At 42.2% G+C, this 18,582-nt stretch overlaps 1 protein-coding gene across 3 annotated transcripts in view; it reads left to right on the forward strand.

Moving 5' to 3' along the window:
* The window catches only part of LOC124778009 (ski oncogene), a 642,389-nt gene that overhangs the window by 316,012 nt on the left and 307,795 nt on the right, over nt 1-18,582 (forward strand). For 2 of the 3 annotated variants that reach the window (XM_047253582.1, XM_047253584.1), the window contains exon 2: nt 240-251. The exons of the other annotated variant lie outside the window; for it this stretch is intronic. In XM_047253582.1, coding sequence (XP_047109538.1) covers nt 240-251 — 12 coding nt within the window. The remainder of the gene's footprint in view (nt 1-239; nt 252-18,582) is intronic. 3 annotated transcript variants of the gene reach the window in all.

The raw sequence follows: 18,582 nt of genomic DNA on the forward strand, positions 1-18,582 counted from the left end.
TTGACTGGGAGTTAGATAACTCTATGGTATTCAGTTATTTCCAGTATTTTCCAACATATAAGTAAGCTTTTTGGACTACAATATCGTAACTCTGTCATAGCTCGCAGACAGAAACTTATATTTGTGTACAATTCCTTATATTTTCTTTATGAAACATCTGTTATTAGTAAAATTATCTGTGTGAAATTAATGTGGATTATTTATCTTACAATGGAATGAGACTGTATTTTCTTTTTCAGGTACGAGTACTGGTATGTTTCAAGAAAAGACAAATGACTGTTTTGTGGTGAGTTATGTGTTAACATTATTTGCTACTCTTGTTAGTTTACCGCATGAAAATGATTTCGTAATTTGTTGTTTCTGAACTTCTGCAGTGATTAGCGTAACTGTATAGTGGTTGTCCCTATCAACCTCAGAGCTCAATAAATGCTGTTGGAATTCGCACAGTTTATTTCTGCTACTGAAACTTGTGTCCTGTCGTATCGTGTGACGACGTAACATTTCATTTCTTTCTTACATTCTCTAGTGCCTCATGCAGATTTGGTAGGCTGACATTCATCATCATCGTTCAGTGTTGTGCCCTAACGCAGGTTTTCACATGGTACAAAGTAACTCTCCATTCTCCCCTGTGTTCTGCCACTCTATTTACGTCCGCGTAACTTCCGCTTCCTTTTATGTCGTCGGCCATCTTATATTTCCTCCTTCCTCTCAATCTCCTTCTCAAACTAGTCCTTCCAAAGCGTCTGTTAGCAAGCACTTCCGACTCAACGAATGTCTCATCCACTTCTTCCTTTCTCTTATAACTTGACATTCGTAACGATGGAAATGTAACTTGATATAAATACTTTACTCAATTTCCCATATGTCATCTGATCTTTTTCTGTCAGGTAGAGGTTGCCGGCTGGAGTGGCCGAGCGGTTGTAGGCGCTACAAATGGTTCAAATGGTTCTGAGCACTATGGGACTTAACATCTGAGGTCATCAGTCCCCTAGAACTTAGAACTACTTAAACCTAACTAACCTAAGGACATCACACACATCCTTGCCCGAGGCAGGATTCGAACCTGCGACCACTAGGCGCTTCAGTCTGGAACCGCGCGGCCGATACGGTGGCAGGTTCGAATCCTACCTCGGGCATGGATGTGTGTGATGTCCTTAGGTTAGTTAGGTTTTAGTGGTTCTAAGTTCTATGGGACTGATGACCTGAGAAGGTAAGTCCCATAGTGCTCAGAGCCATTTGAACCATTTTGTCAGGTAGAGGTATTCTTATTTCGTTCCTTGACTCGTGGGTGGAAGGGACGGGAGGAGGAAGAAAAGAATCTCACGAGACTAGTAGAGAAGACAAAATTCCGAGAGATCGTGAATTTTATTAATGATATGGTTTTTATCAGAGATGTTGCACATCTAACCACGAGTAGTATTATGTTTTGTACTGTTCAAACTGCAATTGAATGCCCCATCTGTAAACAATGGTAATGGATGGACAGGTTGGTTATTTTCAGACATTGCTTTGTGAAATTCGATAAAATCTCATAAATAAGATATTTAAAGTAATTGCAATGTGTTTTATTTAGTCCAGATAAGTAATTATTTCACGTATTTTAGAAGAACTATATTTTGAAAATGGTAAACCTACTCAAAATTTTATTTTTGACATTTCGTAAACTGGTACTTAACATTGTCTATTTGCGAATAGTGCACTACATTTGTGTTACCACTGACTTACCACTATGTACTTGCTGAGTGAATCAAAGAAGATTTACTGCGAAACCTCTCAAAAAGTACAAATGTAAAAATTTCGAATTGTTTTAGTGTTAGATACTAAGATCTGCATTAACAAATTTTGCAACAATAAAGTATAACAATCTCATAGATTCATCTTTCGCTCTTCACGATATAAAATTAATGTTAGCAAGCACCTTACTAAAGCATGTAAATAATGTTAAGGATGGGATGGTCCCTAACATTTCTATCACCACCCTAACACATAAATTTATATAATCTGTGGTATGGGAGACATCATTGTTGACTTGATTAACCCTAGAATGCATGGTGCAGAAAACTCACATGAATGCATATGCAGGGCCTCCAAGGCCTTGCCCTAATTTAAAATTTCCCTCTTTTCATGTAATCATTCTTTGGAGTTACATTTATTTCTGTCAAATTTATTGTCATATTGAAAGATTCGTAACATACAGTAACAGGATTTGGTGGGCCTGATTAACATTTTATTAATTTTTGAAAAAAAAGCTCTAGGAGTGAATTTTTATTAATTACATCCATTTACATACAACATATACACATAATTTTATTATTTGTTGCAGTTTACATTTTATAACATTTATTACAACCAATTTCTTCAATTAAAACATACTCATTATTCACAATATTATGTATATAGACAATATTTTGACAAAAAGTTATTATTCATTCTGCACATAAAATTGCATTTTTCTTAGTTTTCAACATGTAACAAACAAGAAGCACAAAGAACGCCACTATTTTCCTTACAAATGTTGGTTTTACACTTAATGCATGTCATAGCACTTTTCCTGTGTTTATTATATGGACAATAATTGCATCTTCTTCTTTTTCCTGAAACAGGTAGTTGGTTCGGCAATATGACATCTTTTTGAACACCACATCTTTGCATGGCATCAACGATTTTCTTTGGAAGATTAGGGATCTGAATACGAAGTTCCATTAGTGGTCTTACCATTTCCTCTGCTAAATCTCTTAGGAACAAACGCCTTTTATCACTTCTTCCACTATGGTATGTCAGATGTTGGGCGGAAAATAAAATTTCACTGTTCATTGCTGCGACGTCCATCATATTCATCCATAATGCAAATGGCCAGCTTCTTGTTTGTCTCTTACAAGCGTAATATGTTTCTGTCATGATGCATTGTACCAATGAGAACTACAGACTTTTTCTTTTTGGGAACATAACTCACCATTATAATGTCACCTCTAAATGCAAACAAAGAGGAATAAATCGCTCTTGAGGCAGATGGTTTCATCTCATTAGGAATTTCTGGTTTATTTTGTTTGATTGTTCTCACCACTGTAATTTGCTTCTGAAGCATCTCTTCTGCCAGCTGCACACTAGTAAAGAAGTTGTCAACAGTAATATTTTTTGATGATCCTTCAATGCTTTTAGCAAGATCTTTCACCACATTCAATCCAAGATTTTTCTGAATAGGTCCCGTGTAAACAATTCCGTCTAAAGCATATGCAGATGTAGCAACACATAACCAAAATATTTTTATGCCATACTTGGCTAGTTTAGAGGGCATATACTGGGTGAAGCTGCATCTTCCATGGAATGGGACTAGCTGTTCGTCAACTGTGAGCGAATCATTGGGAATCATTCTATTTTTACACTTGTCAAGAAATAGTTCCCATACATAGTGAACAGCTGCAAATTTGTCATCTGCAGATCGATCTTCACGGGTATGCCTGTCATCAAATCTAATCATTCTCCTTATATCCTCGAATCTATTTACTGACATGGTGGCTTTTTATGTAGGATTTGCCTTTTCATCCAAGAATAATTCTCTAATAGGGACATAGACCAAGAAAACCCTCCATTTCAGGAAGCGAAACGTTTTTCCACGTTTTACCACGTAAAGCAGCCACTCTTCTGCCTTCAATATTTGTGCAGTTGATGATTTCCTTTAGTATTTCCTTGGAGATGAAATAGTCCCAGGCATCCTTAGGTTTACAGGTTTTCAAACCACAGGCTGGACCAGGTGCCTTCTTTACGATATTATGGACAGGCGTACGAAAAGTTGCAGGAGGATCTAATTTCCAAATCATTCCATTCCGAGCAATTTATGTGTGGTCTTCTATACCTTTTTGTGGCGCTTCTTCATTTTCAGACTCTGATGAAGTAAAATTATCGAAAGGACCGTCATCTGCGTCAATATTCACATCTGCAGGTTCATTGGCTGATTCTGCACTACTAGCATGTCCAAAAATGTTTCCTTCCTCGCAAGAATCATCTTCTTCAAACCACTGAGCCACAACACTTTCAAAATTAGCTGAATTTGCATGTACTGACTCTCTTGCTTTGCGTGTCGAAGCCATAGCAAAATGCGTGTCAGCAGGTCAGCAGCTTGTGCAGCACTAAACGAGTCATACCCGTAACAATATGGGCCTTGCAGCAACAAACAAACTACAGTAACAATGAGGCTGACAAGAGCAGCACAGGATAACAATACTATACAATAATAAAACATTTGATAGCAAAAAGATCAAATATACGCCGAAATTGGCAATATGTGAAATTAGTGTGTGTTATTTTTTAGTTATACTATTACTACTACAGCTACTGCTGCTGTTGGCACTCCTGTTGCTGAAAATACCACTACAGTTATTGTTGAATTAATAACTGCTCCCAAACAAATGTTGAAGACAATATAGGCTAAAGAACATTTATAAATGTGTGAGGGCTTCTGAAGCCCTGCTTATGCATTCACGGTGTATGGGTAAACGTATTGAATTATACAAAAACTTAAAAAGGTATCTCGTTCAGACTTGGTAGGAGGAATGTCACAGTGTTAGTGAAAGAGTACTGGAAAGCAGTTTGAAATCAAACAAAAATTATAGAATATTTTTAAAAATGAAGACATACAAGGGCCTCGGAGGCCCTGTATATGCATCCTAGGGTTAAGTAAGTACATTCACATGACTGACAACAACTGTTGAATCGCATTTGCGTTCACGAACCTATTCGGGATCTTTATCTGAGTCATAGGTATCCACATCATCCTCAGATTCGTAAAAATCGTCTCTGGAAAGCATTTTCCAGGCACGAACGTTCACATGATCACATTCTGACAAAGTTACCATCAGCGACGCTCCACAGTTTGAGTAGAGATGACAACTTTCGATTTATTGTGGAACTATCATCTAATATGAATAAAGCATATCACTTCCATGTTTTACATTCAATATCATCGACAATACCTTAGCATCATTTACATACTAGGTGTTCAGTTCAAAGCTTGATGTCCGTTACCCATCATTCAAAGTTTTTTCCCCAGATAAATCCACTGGTACGTTAAAAATTGAGCATTGTAAGCATCTCTTCTGGTTTTATTTGCGGAGATTATCGAATGATCATTTTACACATATGTTTTCTGAATATTCATATTCATTCCAGAAAGATCTTTAATGAAAACTCTCAACAGAATACTTAATTTTAATCTGACATTCGCATTTACGTCCCTGAAGATATTTTCAGCGAGACGTTATTTTTCACTTGTTTTTGAGGCAGGGGTAATTGTTTCAGTTCAGTTTCTCAGTTGACTTCGGCTATTAATGGAAGCTAATTGCTGCCATTGGAAAAAAAAAACTCTTAACAACAGGGCAAACTAATGAGAATGTTTTATTAATCTTCCACGCCGATTTTAAGCATTCACTTCCGGCAGCGGAGTGCAACATCGAAATTATTTAAACTGTGATTGTACGTAGTTTAAGAGGTTGATACAAAAGAAGAAGAAGTACGTTATTGAAATATGGAAAGGTACTTTCCCGTTCCAGGAGTAGGGCTGCGTTGAGGGAATATCTCTCACTGGTTGCCGGAGCCGGAGCTAGTGGCTGCGAAGATACAAGATTTAACCAGTGAAATGACCCAAGAACAAGGAAAGGGAGATAAAAGAGCGGAAGCAAGTCAAAATACTAGTTATTTGCGTTATCTAGCAGGAGGAAGAGAGCGCTATTGTGTTTGAAGCAGAGTTAAAAATTGAGGTTCAGATCGCTCAAGCCTCTCCGTTTAGCCTTAAATTGGTGTCATTTACACTATGTCCTTTATCCCTCGGTAGCTACCGTCACTTCCGCGAACAGCGTTTGTCGGTGTGCTTATGCCGTTATTTGGGTAGCCTTCCAGGTGTGGCACATCCACCCCGGCGGCAGCCATAGCAGGGGCTCAGCGACGTGTGAAGGGCGACACATTAACATAATCGGATCGTATCTCTGTGCACAAAGGTTCTGACTGACAGCCGGCAGAGTGGGACTGTAGACACGAGCAGATGGGTATCTGCAGCGGTTCCTATTAGGGCCCCACAGCCGTCAGCAGCGGGGTCACCCTATGAATCCATCGCCAGCCAGCCGGCTGGGTCATGAACCGACGCCATGCGGGCGATTAGCATCGAAATGTTCTCTCCGGAGGGGCCAGCGCTCTGTTTACTGTGCCTCTACCTTCCCGAGAACGAGATATTTGAATTTACAGTGGAGATCTAGTCTTCGTTAGAGAAGCATGTACGGACTGCCATTCCTCTGAGTACGTTCTTTTTCGTCGAAATCTGCTTTTTACTAGATCCGTCAGTTGCAAATGCTTTTTCAAAGTGAACAAAAGCTTACCGCTAGTTTTCGTTCGTGTGAAAGCGCTGCAATGGATCTGTTATACCCGAAAGGGTAAAATATTTACCGACGAGGACGGACTGAGACAATTTCATAGATGCTTCAATTTAGAAAATTACTTCATTTTTGATGCTCTGTGACACGTCGTTCATGAAGCATTTTTCACACAATCATTCCCTTGGTTTTCACGATTCATTAAAAGTTTCATGAGTGGCGTTATAAAACAATCTGTTGAAAAAGCATGTTTACTGCTTGTGACTACTGTCCTATACTATCCGCGCACTTGTTCCAGGGGTGTTGCTACTTCTTCGTGCTATCCTGGAAAGGTCGTTTTTTAGAATGTTCTTCAGTGCTGGTGGCGATTTATCCTTCATATCACTTTTGAAGGAGCCGAATTGGTGTCATTTCAGCTGTGAGTTTAATCTTAAGTTACATGGAGCGGTGTCTGGAGAGCGAGGTAGCTGGAGGAGGACAATTATCCGAGCGTTGGGATAGGTACCTTTTGTAGTTTTCATCACCCGAACTTTTCGAATCATATGTATGCTATTGGCGGTTGACCGTTTAACCTTGATGCGGAAATTCAAGGTTTACAATCCCATTGACGTCGAAAAAACTGTGACCATCATTTTTGACATAAGATCGAGCTGTAATGCTCAGGACGCGTGGAGATCCTTGGCAATCCACCTTGATGGCTAGATTTCCGCTATATCGTAGCTCAAATCCATCACCCGTCTTTTCTGCTGATCCTTTGTAAGAATGTTTCGCCATTGTTAGATTGTTCACGGAGTTCGTAGCAAACGTTCACACTGTGTTCCTTCTGGTCTTCCACCAGCAGGCTTTGCCGCAACTCGACGTGTTTTCATTTGGGGTTAAATATCTCGTTATACAACCTATTGCGATCGAACCACTTTCACAGGTTCTCTGACAGACGACTATTGGCGGGCACTATAACAGATCGTTGGTTTTCTGAATGTGAGTGATGCCAGTTGAAAGCGGAGGCGCTCCTGGTCGATGATCACCTTCAGTTGATTGACGACCAGTTTTGAATCAAGAGTCGTAACACTTCTTTCGACCAAGAATAGAACCTTCGTAAGTTTACTTCAAAAGTTGGAAGGTTTCCGAAAATGCTTCCCTGCTTTGACGCAAAATCGTCTGTTTCGTCTTCGAGACGTCGCATTAAACCATCAGGAACATTATACCATCTTTTATTCTAATAACTATGAAAATTTTTTGATTATTATGAATGAAGTATAGAAACAAGCGAATAATTTACATCGACGAATAACCTAGTGGTGGGAGGTCAAGAACAAGTTACTTTTAGTAATGCGAACATGCACGCCGAAGAAGGAAGAAAAAGAGAATTTTGAAAGAGCAATAACAGTGAACTGGGGACTCAGTGCTAAGGTTCGCTGACAACGTACCCCTTCTCTTTGGATACAAGGAAGTCTTAGAAGTCCTGTCGACAGGAATGCATAGCATAGTTAACATGGAATACGGCTTAAGGATAAAGTAGAGAGAAGAATAACCACTTGTTAACACCAAAATTGGTGATGAAACAAGTGATGACAGCTGAGAGCTCTACCGATATCAGGTACTGATACGGAACCAAGGAAGGCACTGCTGGAAGTGTACGCCTGAAGCACAGCAATGCACGGAAGTGACGGTTGGATCTTCGAAAACTCAGAGATGAAGAAATTGGAAGCTTTTGAAACGTGCTTCTATGGAACAACGCAAAAATAAGTCGATTAATAAAGTATGAATCGAAAAAGTAATGGAAAGAATAGGTGAAGAAAAGAAAGCTATGGAAGATGGCGCTGAGAGGAAGAAAGTAGAAGCGGAGTAAAATAAATTAATAAGGTGAACTCTCGAATTCCACCGGCTAAGTTTCAGAGATCGTTCAGAGATATTTTCTCAGCATTTTAATATTGCTATACCCGTGATCCCCGGTGGCTCGTTGTAGGATAATTGCATTTCGTTTAATTCTCACCTACGTATCTTCGTACATGCATTACTGTGAAAATATGTGCAAAAAAGTTAAAAAAAACTTGATCCTTCTCTCATTGCACTTGCTGTTTACAACAGTAATGCACACTTTACTGTTAGCACTCAAGATTGCTTTTAGTACTGCTTGGTTCTGGCTCTGGTTTGTTTTTCCGGCAGTGTCACAGTATTTTTGTATCTGTACGCTGGTGCTTACGAGAATTTTTGTTTTACGCTTTTTATTATGGTGTATTGCAGGAGTTCTCACCTTGTGAAGGTTATTTTATCCGAAATAAAGGTAATAAGGATAACAAACCGAATAAATCATTATTACGTTACTAATCTGAAACGAGGACACTACAGTTATCGCATACCGAAATACTAAGAAATTATCGCCGACAAACTTTCGGAACTTTGTCGGTGAAGTTCGGATTAATCCTCTAGAAGCTGTTCGGTATAGTAGTCACGCAGAGATGAAAAAATTAGCACACGACAGGCGAAGACAAAGGACAGCGTTAAGCATTAGGAAGACTGAAGACATGAAAAAAGAAGTTGTCACGGATATAGTGCTGCAAACGGTAGGACAGTCGAACACGTCGTTGCCGCGTGGAAATACACTGTGTAATATCTTGAATAGACGTAGGATTTTTATTCTGAGTGTGCGACGCGGCGCGGCAGCACGAACGGTATCGCCGTCCCCTCTTCCTCATTGTAGTCCATTACAAACAGCACACCTCTGTCACCACCCCTCCCTTCAAGCTCGCGCGCGGAGCCGGGGCCACGCCCAGTGGAGTCGCTTCCAGGGATAGCTACACACATCAAACGTACCTTTAGCTGAATGATAAATAAGCATTATATCATCAGACGATTATAAATGTCAGTTTGTTGACGCTGAGAACTTGATGGAATTGAATTGCAAGAAATGAAGGAGTTCTTCCCCCGCCACCTGATTAAGTCGACCGCATCTGATAATCTTCTGCTCCCAGGGCCATGGAAGCAGCTGCGCTCTTCTCTTACTGCAGCGAATTCAGTTGCCGAGATAAATATGTAAATTGATTAATGAACGGAACAAGGATAGACTACAGAACAGTAATAGACGGGCATTGGTAATTACATTTGATATATTATTACCGAAACAGAAAAGCGAGGTAGTCTCGTTACGTAAAATCATAATTTGCTAGCCCACAATTCTGTGTTGTACGGCGATCCGCAGGCTTGATGTGAGTCAAGCCAAATGTTCATGAAAAGACACAGAAACACATAAATAATGATCACTTGTCAAATTCCTAGAGAGATTATTGATTAAATAATCAGAGAAGAACCTTGAGAATTTAGAAGCAAGAACGAAAGTAATGAGCCATAACTAAATCACTGATGCACACGATGGCTCCAATTGTTAATCACTCTGTCCAACATTAGTGGCGTTATGTCGGCAACAGCCTGAGGAATGTTGGCCTCCAAATGTTCCGAAGTTTGTGACTTGTGTCAGTATAGACCTGGGTTAGATGTAGCCCTGAAGAAAAAAGAATCCGTGCGTGTTAAATCACACGATCGTGGCATCCAATTCACAGATCCACGTCACGAGACAATCCGCTCGCCGAACTTCTTGCTCACTCAGCAAATCAAGCGTAGCATTAGCTGCGAGGTACTTGGTACCATCATGCTGGAACAAAATGTTTTCGATATCTGTGGTCTCTAGTTCTGGCCACAGAAAATCACGTAATATGGATCTGTAGGTTCTTCTCTTACCATCTCGAAAGAAATAGGGTTCATTGAGGCCGCCACGCCATAACTCGCTTCACACAGTGAGTTTTTATGAATGCAGTGGCACTTCGTGGAGCACTTGAGGTTTCTCCTCGCACCAGTAAAGCAGTTTTGCTTATTGATGAAGCCACAACAAAACCGCTTCATCGGAAAAAATGATCTTCGTACTGAAATCAGAGCCAGCTTCCAACTGCAGTACGGCCCAATCAGCGAACTCATGACGCGATCTGTGATCGTTTGGCTTCAGCCTTTGAGCCATACAACTTTGTATGGGTCAGGCCCAAATCTTTTCGCAAGATGCGTGAAGTTGATGTCTAAGATCTTCGCAACCGTTGATATGGTCTTGAAACTGACACATTCGGCTCTTCTTCAAAACTGGGCACTACTGCTGCGATATTGTCCTCACTTCGCGCTTTACGTTGTCTTTTTGGCGACTGACGGCCGTGTAGAGTGAACTCCCACTCAAACTTATCCCAATGCACCGTATAGCCTGAATAGACAAACGGTAATTTCGGCACACAGTACTAGTATTTGCTACATTTATCACATTGTCCTCATCTGTGTATTGCTGATGAGAATTTTTTTACGATGTTCTCACCGGTCCCTCAGCTTGCTTCCTTAAGCAGCCCATAGTTTGGAAAGGCACAGGCGTAGACTACCAGAAATGTGGTGGAGTAGTCAGTACGGCAGTGAGAGTAAAGCTATCGATTGAGCTTCTCACGAGGACCTCTCCAAGCGTCATTCCACTCTTAATGGTCGTGCCACGCCATGCTTCGCAGACAGTCGTTAGCGGTGCTGATTAATCACTGCATTTCCGTGAACGGCTTTTAGCTGCCAGGCCGTCTGTCAGCAGTGATTAACGCCAGCCTGCGTTGTCGGACGAATTCGGCGCTTTCTTCAAAGTCACGACCACCAGCCAGCCGGCAGGAACTGGAAACACACGCGTGTGCTAATTCATTGTGTTGTACACTGACAAAAGTCATGGAATACCTCCTAATATCGGGTCCGACCTCATTTGAACAAGTAGGTGGAAGTCCGCCGCAAAACATTGAGGCATGGTGCGTGTATAGCCACCAATCATTGCGAACGTGTTGCCGCAGCAGGTTTTGTGCACGAACTGTCCTCTCTATTATGTCCCATAAATGTTCAATGGGATTGAGGTCGGGCGACCTGGGGGGGGGGGGGGGGCAAATCATTCGCTCGAATTATCCAGAATGTTCTTCATCAAACCAATCGCGAACAATTGTGTCCCAGTGACACGACACTGTTGTTCGGGAACATGAAGTCCATGAAAGGCTGCAAATGGTCTCGAGGTAGCCGAAAATAGCCATTTCCACTCAATGATCGGTTCAGTTGTACCAGTGATCCAGTCCATTTCACGCACGCAGAGCCCACACAACTAGAGTCCATTGCTTTGTGGGGTCTGCTCCACACTTAACCCTACCGTCAGCTGTTACCAATTGAAATCGGATATCTGATCAGGGCACGATTTTCCAGTCGTCTAGCGTCCAACCGATATGGTGACGTGCCCAGGGAGGCGTTACAGGCGATGTCGTGCTGTTGGCATAGGCACACACGTCGGTCGTCTGCTGCCGTAGCCCATTAACGCGAAATTTCACCACACTGTTCCTGACATACGTTCGTCGTACGTCCCACGTCGCCTGCTGGGCAGGCTTAATAGTGGCCAGTTTCGGTGGACTTGCCGTGAAGGTACAATCGCACAGTCATCTCGCTCCATAGACGTGACACCACTGGATTTCTTTCTCCGAGGCTTCATTACAGACAGTGTGTACGTTCGTCCCCTACCAAAAAGTTTAACCGACCTGAAAAATAGAATCAAGGCAGCCGTTGCACAAGTTACACCAGATTTGCTGCAACGAATGTGGGGAGAAATGTATTACCGGTGGGATGTTTGCAGCGTCATAAATGGTTGTCACATCGAACCAAAATGTCACTTGATAATTTTATGTGAAACTTAAGGTTGTTTATTACAAAATGACACATATACCGATTTTGTAGCCTACCTCAATATATTTCTGTACCATTCCAAAGCTGTTAAGTCCTTTTTGACTCACACTGTATAATTATATTCATAATGTCACAAATATCAGTTATTTTTGGGGACAAGGATGGATCGACTGAGTCAGACAGCAGTCGCCTGTAAAAGCGAGAAACAGTAAATTGCTGTCAGTGATACATATTCCTCGCTCCTGAGGAAGGCGTCTAGAGTACACGCGACAGGGGTTCTCTCTCCAAGTTGCGAAAGATTTCCTTCTGTAGCTGGGAGAGACACCGTTGATCGTGCCTCAAGTATACGGGCGTCTTCACGTCATTGGATGTGATTTCATATGCAGACTAGAGAACAGCGTTCAGACTGCCTAGGGACTTGCCCCCTTATTTTAGACAAAAGAGGAGGATCATGGGCTAATGTCCCGCCGGCGACGAGGTCTTTAGAGACGGAGCACAAGCACGGAATGGTGAAGGAAGTCACCTGTGATCTTTCAAAGAAACCATTTGGCCTAAGTGCGTTAGTGAAACCACGAAAAACCTTAATCTACGTGGTCGAACAGGGAACTAAATCCAGGTCCCGCCGAATACGAGTCCAGTGCCTTAATAACTACTTGTGGTCGCTTCGTTGGGTACACGAAAGTCCGCAGCTCGTGGTCGTGCGGTAGCGTTCTCGCTTCCCGCGTCCGGGTTCCCGGGTTCGATTCCCGGCGGGGTCAGAGATTTTCTCTGCCTCGTGATGACTGGGTGTTGTGTGAGGTTAGTTAGGTTTAAGTAGTTCTAAGTTCTAGGGGACTAATGACCATAGCTGTTAAGTCCCATAGCGGGTTCGATTCCCGGCGGGGTCAGAGATTTTCTCTGCCTCGTGATGACTGGGTGTTGTGTGAGGTTAGTTAGGTTTAAGTAGTTCTAAGTTCTAGGGGACTGATGACCATAGCTGTTAAGTCCCATAGTGCTCAGAGCCATTTGAACCATTTGGTACACGAAGACGGTGTTATTCCATGTGGTGTCCGAACTCCTTCCACCGATTGCGAGAAAGGAGTATTTAATGTGCTGTTTTAACGCTTATGCAACGTTTCAATGAGTTTTGTTATCGTAATCACAGAGTCCGAGGACGCAACGCCTGTTAATTTCGCCACGAATGCCTGCCTTAGCACGTTTCTAGGACATTTTACCCTCTCAGCACAGCCCTGCTGTATGTCGTCGCTGACGATAGCAGGCGCTCAGTGGGCGATGACATCCCAGTCTGTGAAGTGGCGTTCAAGTCCTTCTTTCGTACGGTTCCTGAACGCAGCCGTCGGAGAAAAGCGCGTGCGCTGTAGGTGAGGGCCGCTGCGTGCTTGCGTCAGTGGCGCCACGCGCCAGCGTAGCTTCCTGCGCCGTACGGCCGCGAGGACACGACTCGGCCCGTGTTGAGGGACACAAGTGCACCGTAACGAGCTTTTACGTTCTTTTTAATAGGTTCAGCTACACTTGGGAGGCTTGAACGGACAGGATTCATAATGCGCTTAACAGCGGTGGCGCGCGCTGCGCCATCAGCGGCCGCAGCGGGGCGCCGGCGAGACAGGGCCTTCCACTTTGCCTACCGCGAGGGCCCCGCTAAACGCTGCAGATGCTTCCTCTGTCTTGCGCAGGCTTACACGAAAATATCCGGACTGATTCCAAGTCTCCACAAAAAACTGTTTGTTCTATACACCATGCTGCATAAACTAAATTTTTTAGTAATGCGCAAGACATCCATTACAATTAGCACCAAGCGCACACAAATAAGCATTGGATTTTAATCAAGTAGCGCAAGCAGCCCTTTTTTTAAGTGCCTTTAGCTCAGTGGGCGCTTGCAGGTCGGGAAAGAAAATCTGTATTCGCTTCATAAAAATAACATTATGAGAAAGCTAAATTAAAAACTTTTAAAGGATGTCATAAACAGAAATATCAAAATAAAATAATCCAATGATCAAATTAATACACATAATCTCTTACAATGCTGTTCAGTTCCACTTTCTTCCTTTCTTTATGCTGCAGCTCCCATTAGATGTCAAAAGCATAGTGAGAAATACAGAATCGAAAGAGGAATCGTGAGAAGGAGATGTCGTGTCGCAGGATGTGTTCTCAGCAGTCCCAGAGGGAATTTTATCATCTCTAAACTGGGAAAAATAAAAAGCAATACGAGTTACTAAAACACACGTGACAATTCCTTAGGTTAGCTGACATGTTTCTTTTTACCTCTAGTGCAGATAGGCTATAACGACGAAAGGCACAATTTAATAGAGCATATTTCAATATTATAGCAAGAGCAGAATATGTACAATCACCGCGTAAAAAGGGATATACAACAATTTAACAGTGAATTCATAGAACCAGTTGAAGAGTTCCTGTATTTAGGCAGCGAAATAAATAAATAAAAGGTTCAAAATACCGTGAAGTACCTTGATATAGTAAATTTGAATGTGTGTCCGCAAATCGATTGTTAGAAGAGCAAAATAATGCATAAGCACCTCATAAGCAAGAAAGCAGTACAAATTAACAATGAATTTATACAACCAGTTGATGAATTTCTGCATTTAGGGCAGCTGAAGAGAAACGTTAGATCAGAAATAAACAGAAGAGTCAGAATAGCGTGAAGTGTCATCTATTTTGACGCATGGAGTTTTAATGCGAAAAGCTTTCAGAAACCGAGGATTACTTAGCGAACAGTGGAGATATGTATGCTGTAAAATTTTGAGAACTACAGGTATACAAACAAGTGGATCAGAGAACAGACTAGAGTAGAAAACGTAATTTTACTTCTTTCTTTCTTCAACGCGGGCTCGGCCTTGTTATTACGAATTTGGCAGTGTTAGTTGCAGAGGGTGGGCCTTCCTGCTGTCACCCCGAACCCCCTGGGACATAAAGTAGTGTACCCCAGCTGTCTGCGTCGAGCATAAGCCATGAAATAGTCCGAACGTCTTCAAATGTCGGTGAGTCGTGTATCCGAGGCGGAACGTGGGGACCAGCCCGGTATTCACTTAGCGGGATGTAGAAAACCGCCTAAAAACTACATCCAGGCTGGCCGGCATACCGGCCCTCGTCGTTAATCCGCCGGGCGGATTCGGTCCGGGGCCGGCGCGCCTCTCCGAGTCAGGGAAGCAGCGCAGTAGCGCTCTCGGCTACCCTGGCGGGTTAGTAGAAAACGTAATTACGACTGTAATTAAAAGAAAATGTAAGTGTGGAGACCTGGAGCAAGTTGGATCAAGTAGGTTTCAAGAGATAAGAGAAGACCAAGAAGACGACCTCATGGAAGGTGGCTAGATGACTAATAAACGTGCAGCGGCATCTTGAATGCTTATACCAGACGACTGTAATGCACGGAAAGATCTATAGAAGCTCTTTATCTTAAAGTGGATGTCAGATGTTTGATGATGACATAAACTAGTGAGAAATCGTCAAAACACCAATAAATCGAGATAACATACGGAAACTGTTGTAACTGAACTGCATTAAAACTACCAAATACTTAACAGCCGTGCTACACTCTTTTTGGGTTACTTGAAGAAACTGTATATATAACCGTAGAGTTGTAATTGGTGCTGACAACGCAGCACATGAATTTTCACCAACAGTAATGAGGAGTAGGCAGTAATTCATTATCTATTAGGTAACTACCCCTGCACGTATGCCAGAAGCGGAATGTCACATTGCTAACGCCTCGTAATTCAGGTTTGCGTAGTGTAGTAATTTTATTGTGAACGGTCGCCTGTTGATGAGCTTAGGCTCTAAACCTAAAAATAAAATGCACATAACATAAAGTAATACTCGATTTGTCTTTGTAAAACGAAATTTTCAATGTTCAATCATGAGCAGTCAGTCATTTAAACAATCTGAACCCAGTGCTGTGAGTCACAAGTTCGTACCTATCGACCTATGTATTACCTACATTTGATTTGCAATTAATTTAAGGCCAGAGAACATAGTGAGATTAGGATTTAACCTTCCGGGGACGACTAGGTAACAATTGAATAAGGAAGGGTTACGAAATCGATCGTTGTGTTGTTGAAAGAACCACGGAAATCCTGATTAAATTTGCCGTTCGGGGATTTGAACTTCGTGGCACTCAGTACAGGAAGAGACCTGGACATCAAGTACCAGGGAAAATTAAGAAAATAAAAGGAGGGGAAGAATCGCCAGATAAGAGAGAAGGAGTACCAGAAAAACTAGGGAATTGTAGAGTTTTATTTCATCGTGCCCTCCTTCGGCTAAGTGCAGAACATGTTTTGCTTTAGCGCTTTAATTATGATTTTCTCCGTGTTTCTCGTACAATTGAGCCAGAGCGTTTCACGTCTAATGCTTTCTATATCGACGCGATTCTGAACACACAGCTTTGTTCTCATATTATCAGCCTGATTTTATAATTTCTATTAACGAATTTTTCGTTATAGAAGTAAACACATGCACATAAACGTTAGTTGAGGGGTGTTCGAGATTCACGAAACATGAGGCACGGCGATAATATATGCTCCAAAAGCTGACCCAGTGAAGGTACCGTAGTCAACGGGCCATGGGTGACACAGTATGGGGTGTCCCTCCGCCGGTAACTCACAGCACATCAGTATGCGATGTGATTGCCCTCCCACAGCACACCAGGAAGCGTAACTGTTCCATACTGTGGGGTAATTCTTTCCATTGCTGCATGAGCAACCTTGCCTTGAGCGATCTGACCCTCTGAACGCTTGATTTCCTCATGTTGTACGTGTCACCCAATCTCCTCGATCATTTTCATCCATCAGATGGAACACAGATTCTTAATCATTACAAAAACAGGTACATACCGCTCTGGGATGTAGATCTTTACAGACAGCAGTCGCCATGTTCCCCGAAGAAACGAATGAAATCGCTTTACGTATTCCAAAGATTATGCCATACCAGAGGAGAGCACTGCACCTCCATATCGACGATTTTCCATAATTCCGGAAGGTAGTAGGTCGTCCTAGAACCCTGCCAGACGAACCGACGGCGAGAAGCACTTTACATATGAACAGCACACTTTCTCGCTGTTCCCGGGGTCACTTACAGTGGGCAATACAACACATTCACGAAACCACGCGGTGCCTTGTGTGAGGAACTTGCATCTGACAGCTCGCCAAGCATACAGAGCAACCTCTTGAACGGACAACACATGGTCTGAAGATGTGTGATCCAGTGCTGCACGATGTTTCTACCAAAGACAGATGGTGTGTTGTTTGGGAGTACTGGGCGTGTGTAGTGTCATTTTTGTGTGTTCACCGAGCCACGCTGATTTTTCCGTTCGACTCGGAACTCTTAGAGCTAAACACACGCGACGCTTTTTCAAAACCACTGTATGATGTCTCAATTAATTGACACGAGTAAAGTTGAATTAGTCTCTTTTGTGCAACTGTTATTATAATGGCCAAATGTGCTTTTACGCACTGATTATCATAAATAACGTGGTGTTAATCTAGTTAAACGTGGTTTACCTAAACTGCAATTTTTAATGATTGTCTCCCCGTATCCATGTTTACTGTCAGCCATATTGCTATCACCATACGCCAGATTCCGCGTGGTTATCGAAGCAGTCTCTTGTCCTGCCCTGTCTGATGCATGGCCTTTGTAACATTGTCAATAGGCCTGCTGTTTAATCCAATTGCCCTAAAACCGCCTTTCAGAAGCGATTTTACCGGGAACAGAGGTGTCCGTACCATTGACAGGGCTCTCACGCCTGTGGCTTAATTTCCCGCTTGCCGAGCCTTGTAACAAAGAGATTACTACACAGTTGTACGGGGCGTCACACCCTTGCTGTTAACACGATCTCTTCGCTATAGCCGTTATTCATCCTCTGGTGCTGATAACAGACGATTCGTGCGTCTGAATAGCGATGTAATATATTCCTTGTCATTTTAACAGCGGTGTAAAAGCTACGATAGCTATAAATTTGTAGTTTGTATTTCTTTCTACAGTCCGCAACAGTATAAATACAAACTGCTTGGTTTCGCTTCCTCGATTAGTGTGTATACAATAACTGCTTTCGTGTGCTTTCTAGCACAGTTAATTACCTCATTAATAATATTGTTAAACTGTCCCCTGGACGGTCGTATGTTCCTACACATTTATCGTATCACTAGTGCTTCCGATTTCTAATATCATTTATAGATATAAATCAGGCGATATTCTTTTAGCCAGACGCTCGATAGTTGCAGTTACTGAAATGTTCAACCTACTCGCTGTTCTGATTGTCCCCTTCTATGCCTTTGTATATCTTCAACAATCCCACGCCTTTGTTGGTACCATTATGTGCCGACTATACTTAACATTCAAAGGAAGGTTGCCGTCTTACTATCAGAGAACAGAATAGAAAGAGAAAAATTCTATAGAAAGTTCTACAAGAAGAATAAGTTTAATGTGGAACTGGTTAGGAGAGTACACTAACGAGGAAAAACATTGTGACCATTGGCCATCACGAGATTTAATACTG

This window comes from Schistocerca piceifrons, chromosome 2 (assembly GCF_021461385.2).
Source record: "Schistocerca piceifrons isolate TAMUIC-IGC-003096 chromosome 2, iqSchPice1.1, whole genome shotgun sequence".
In the NCBI taxonomy this organism is placed as follows: domain Eukaryota; kingdom Metazoa; phylum Arthropoda; class Insecta; order Orthoptera; family Acrididae; genus Schistocerca; species Schistocerca piceifrons.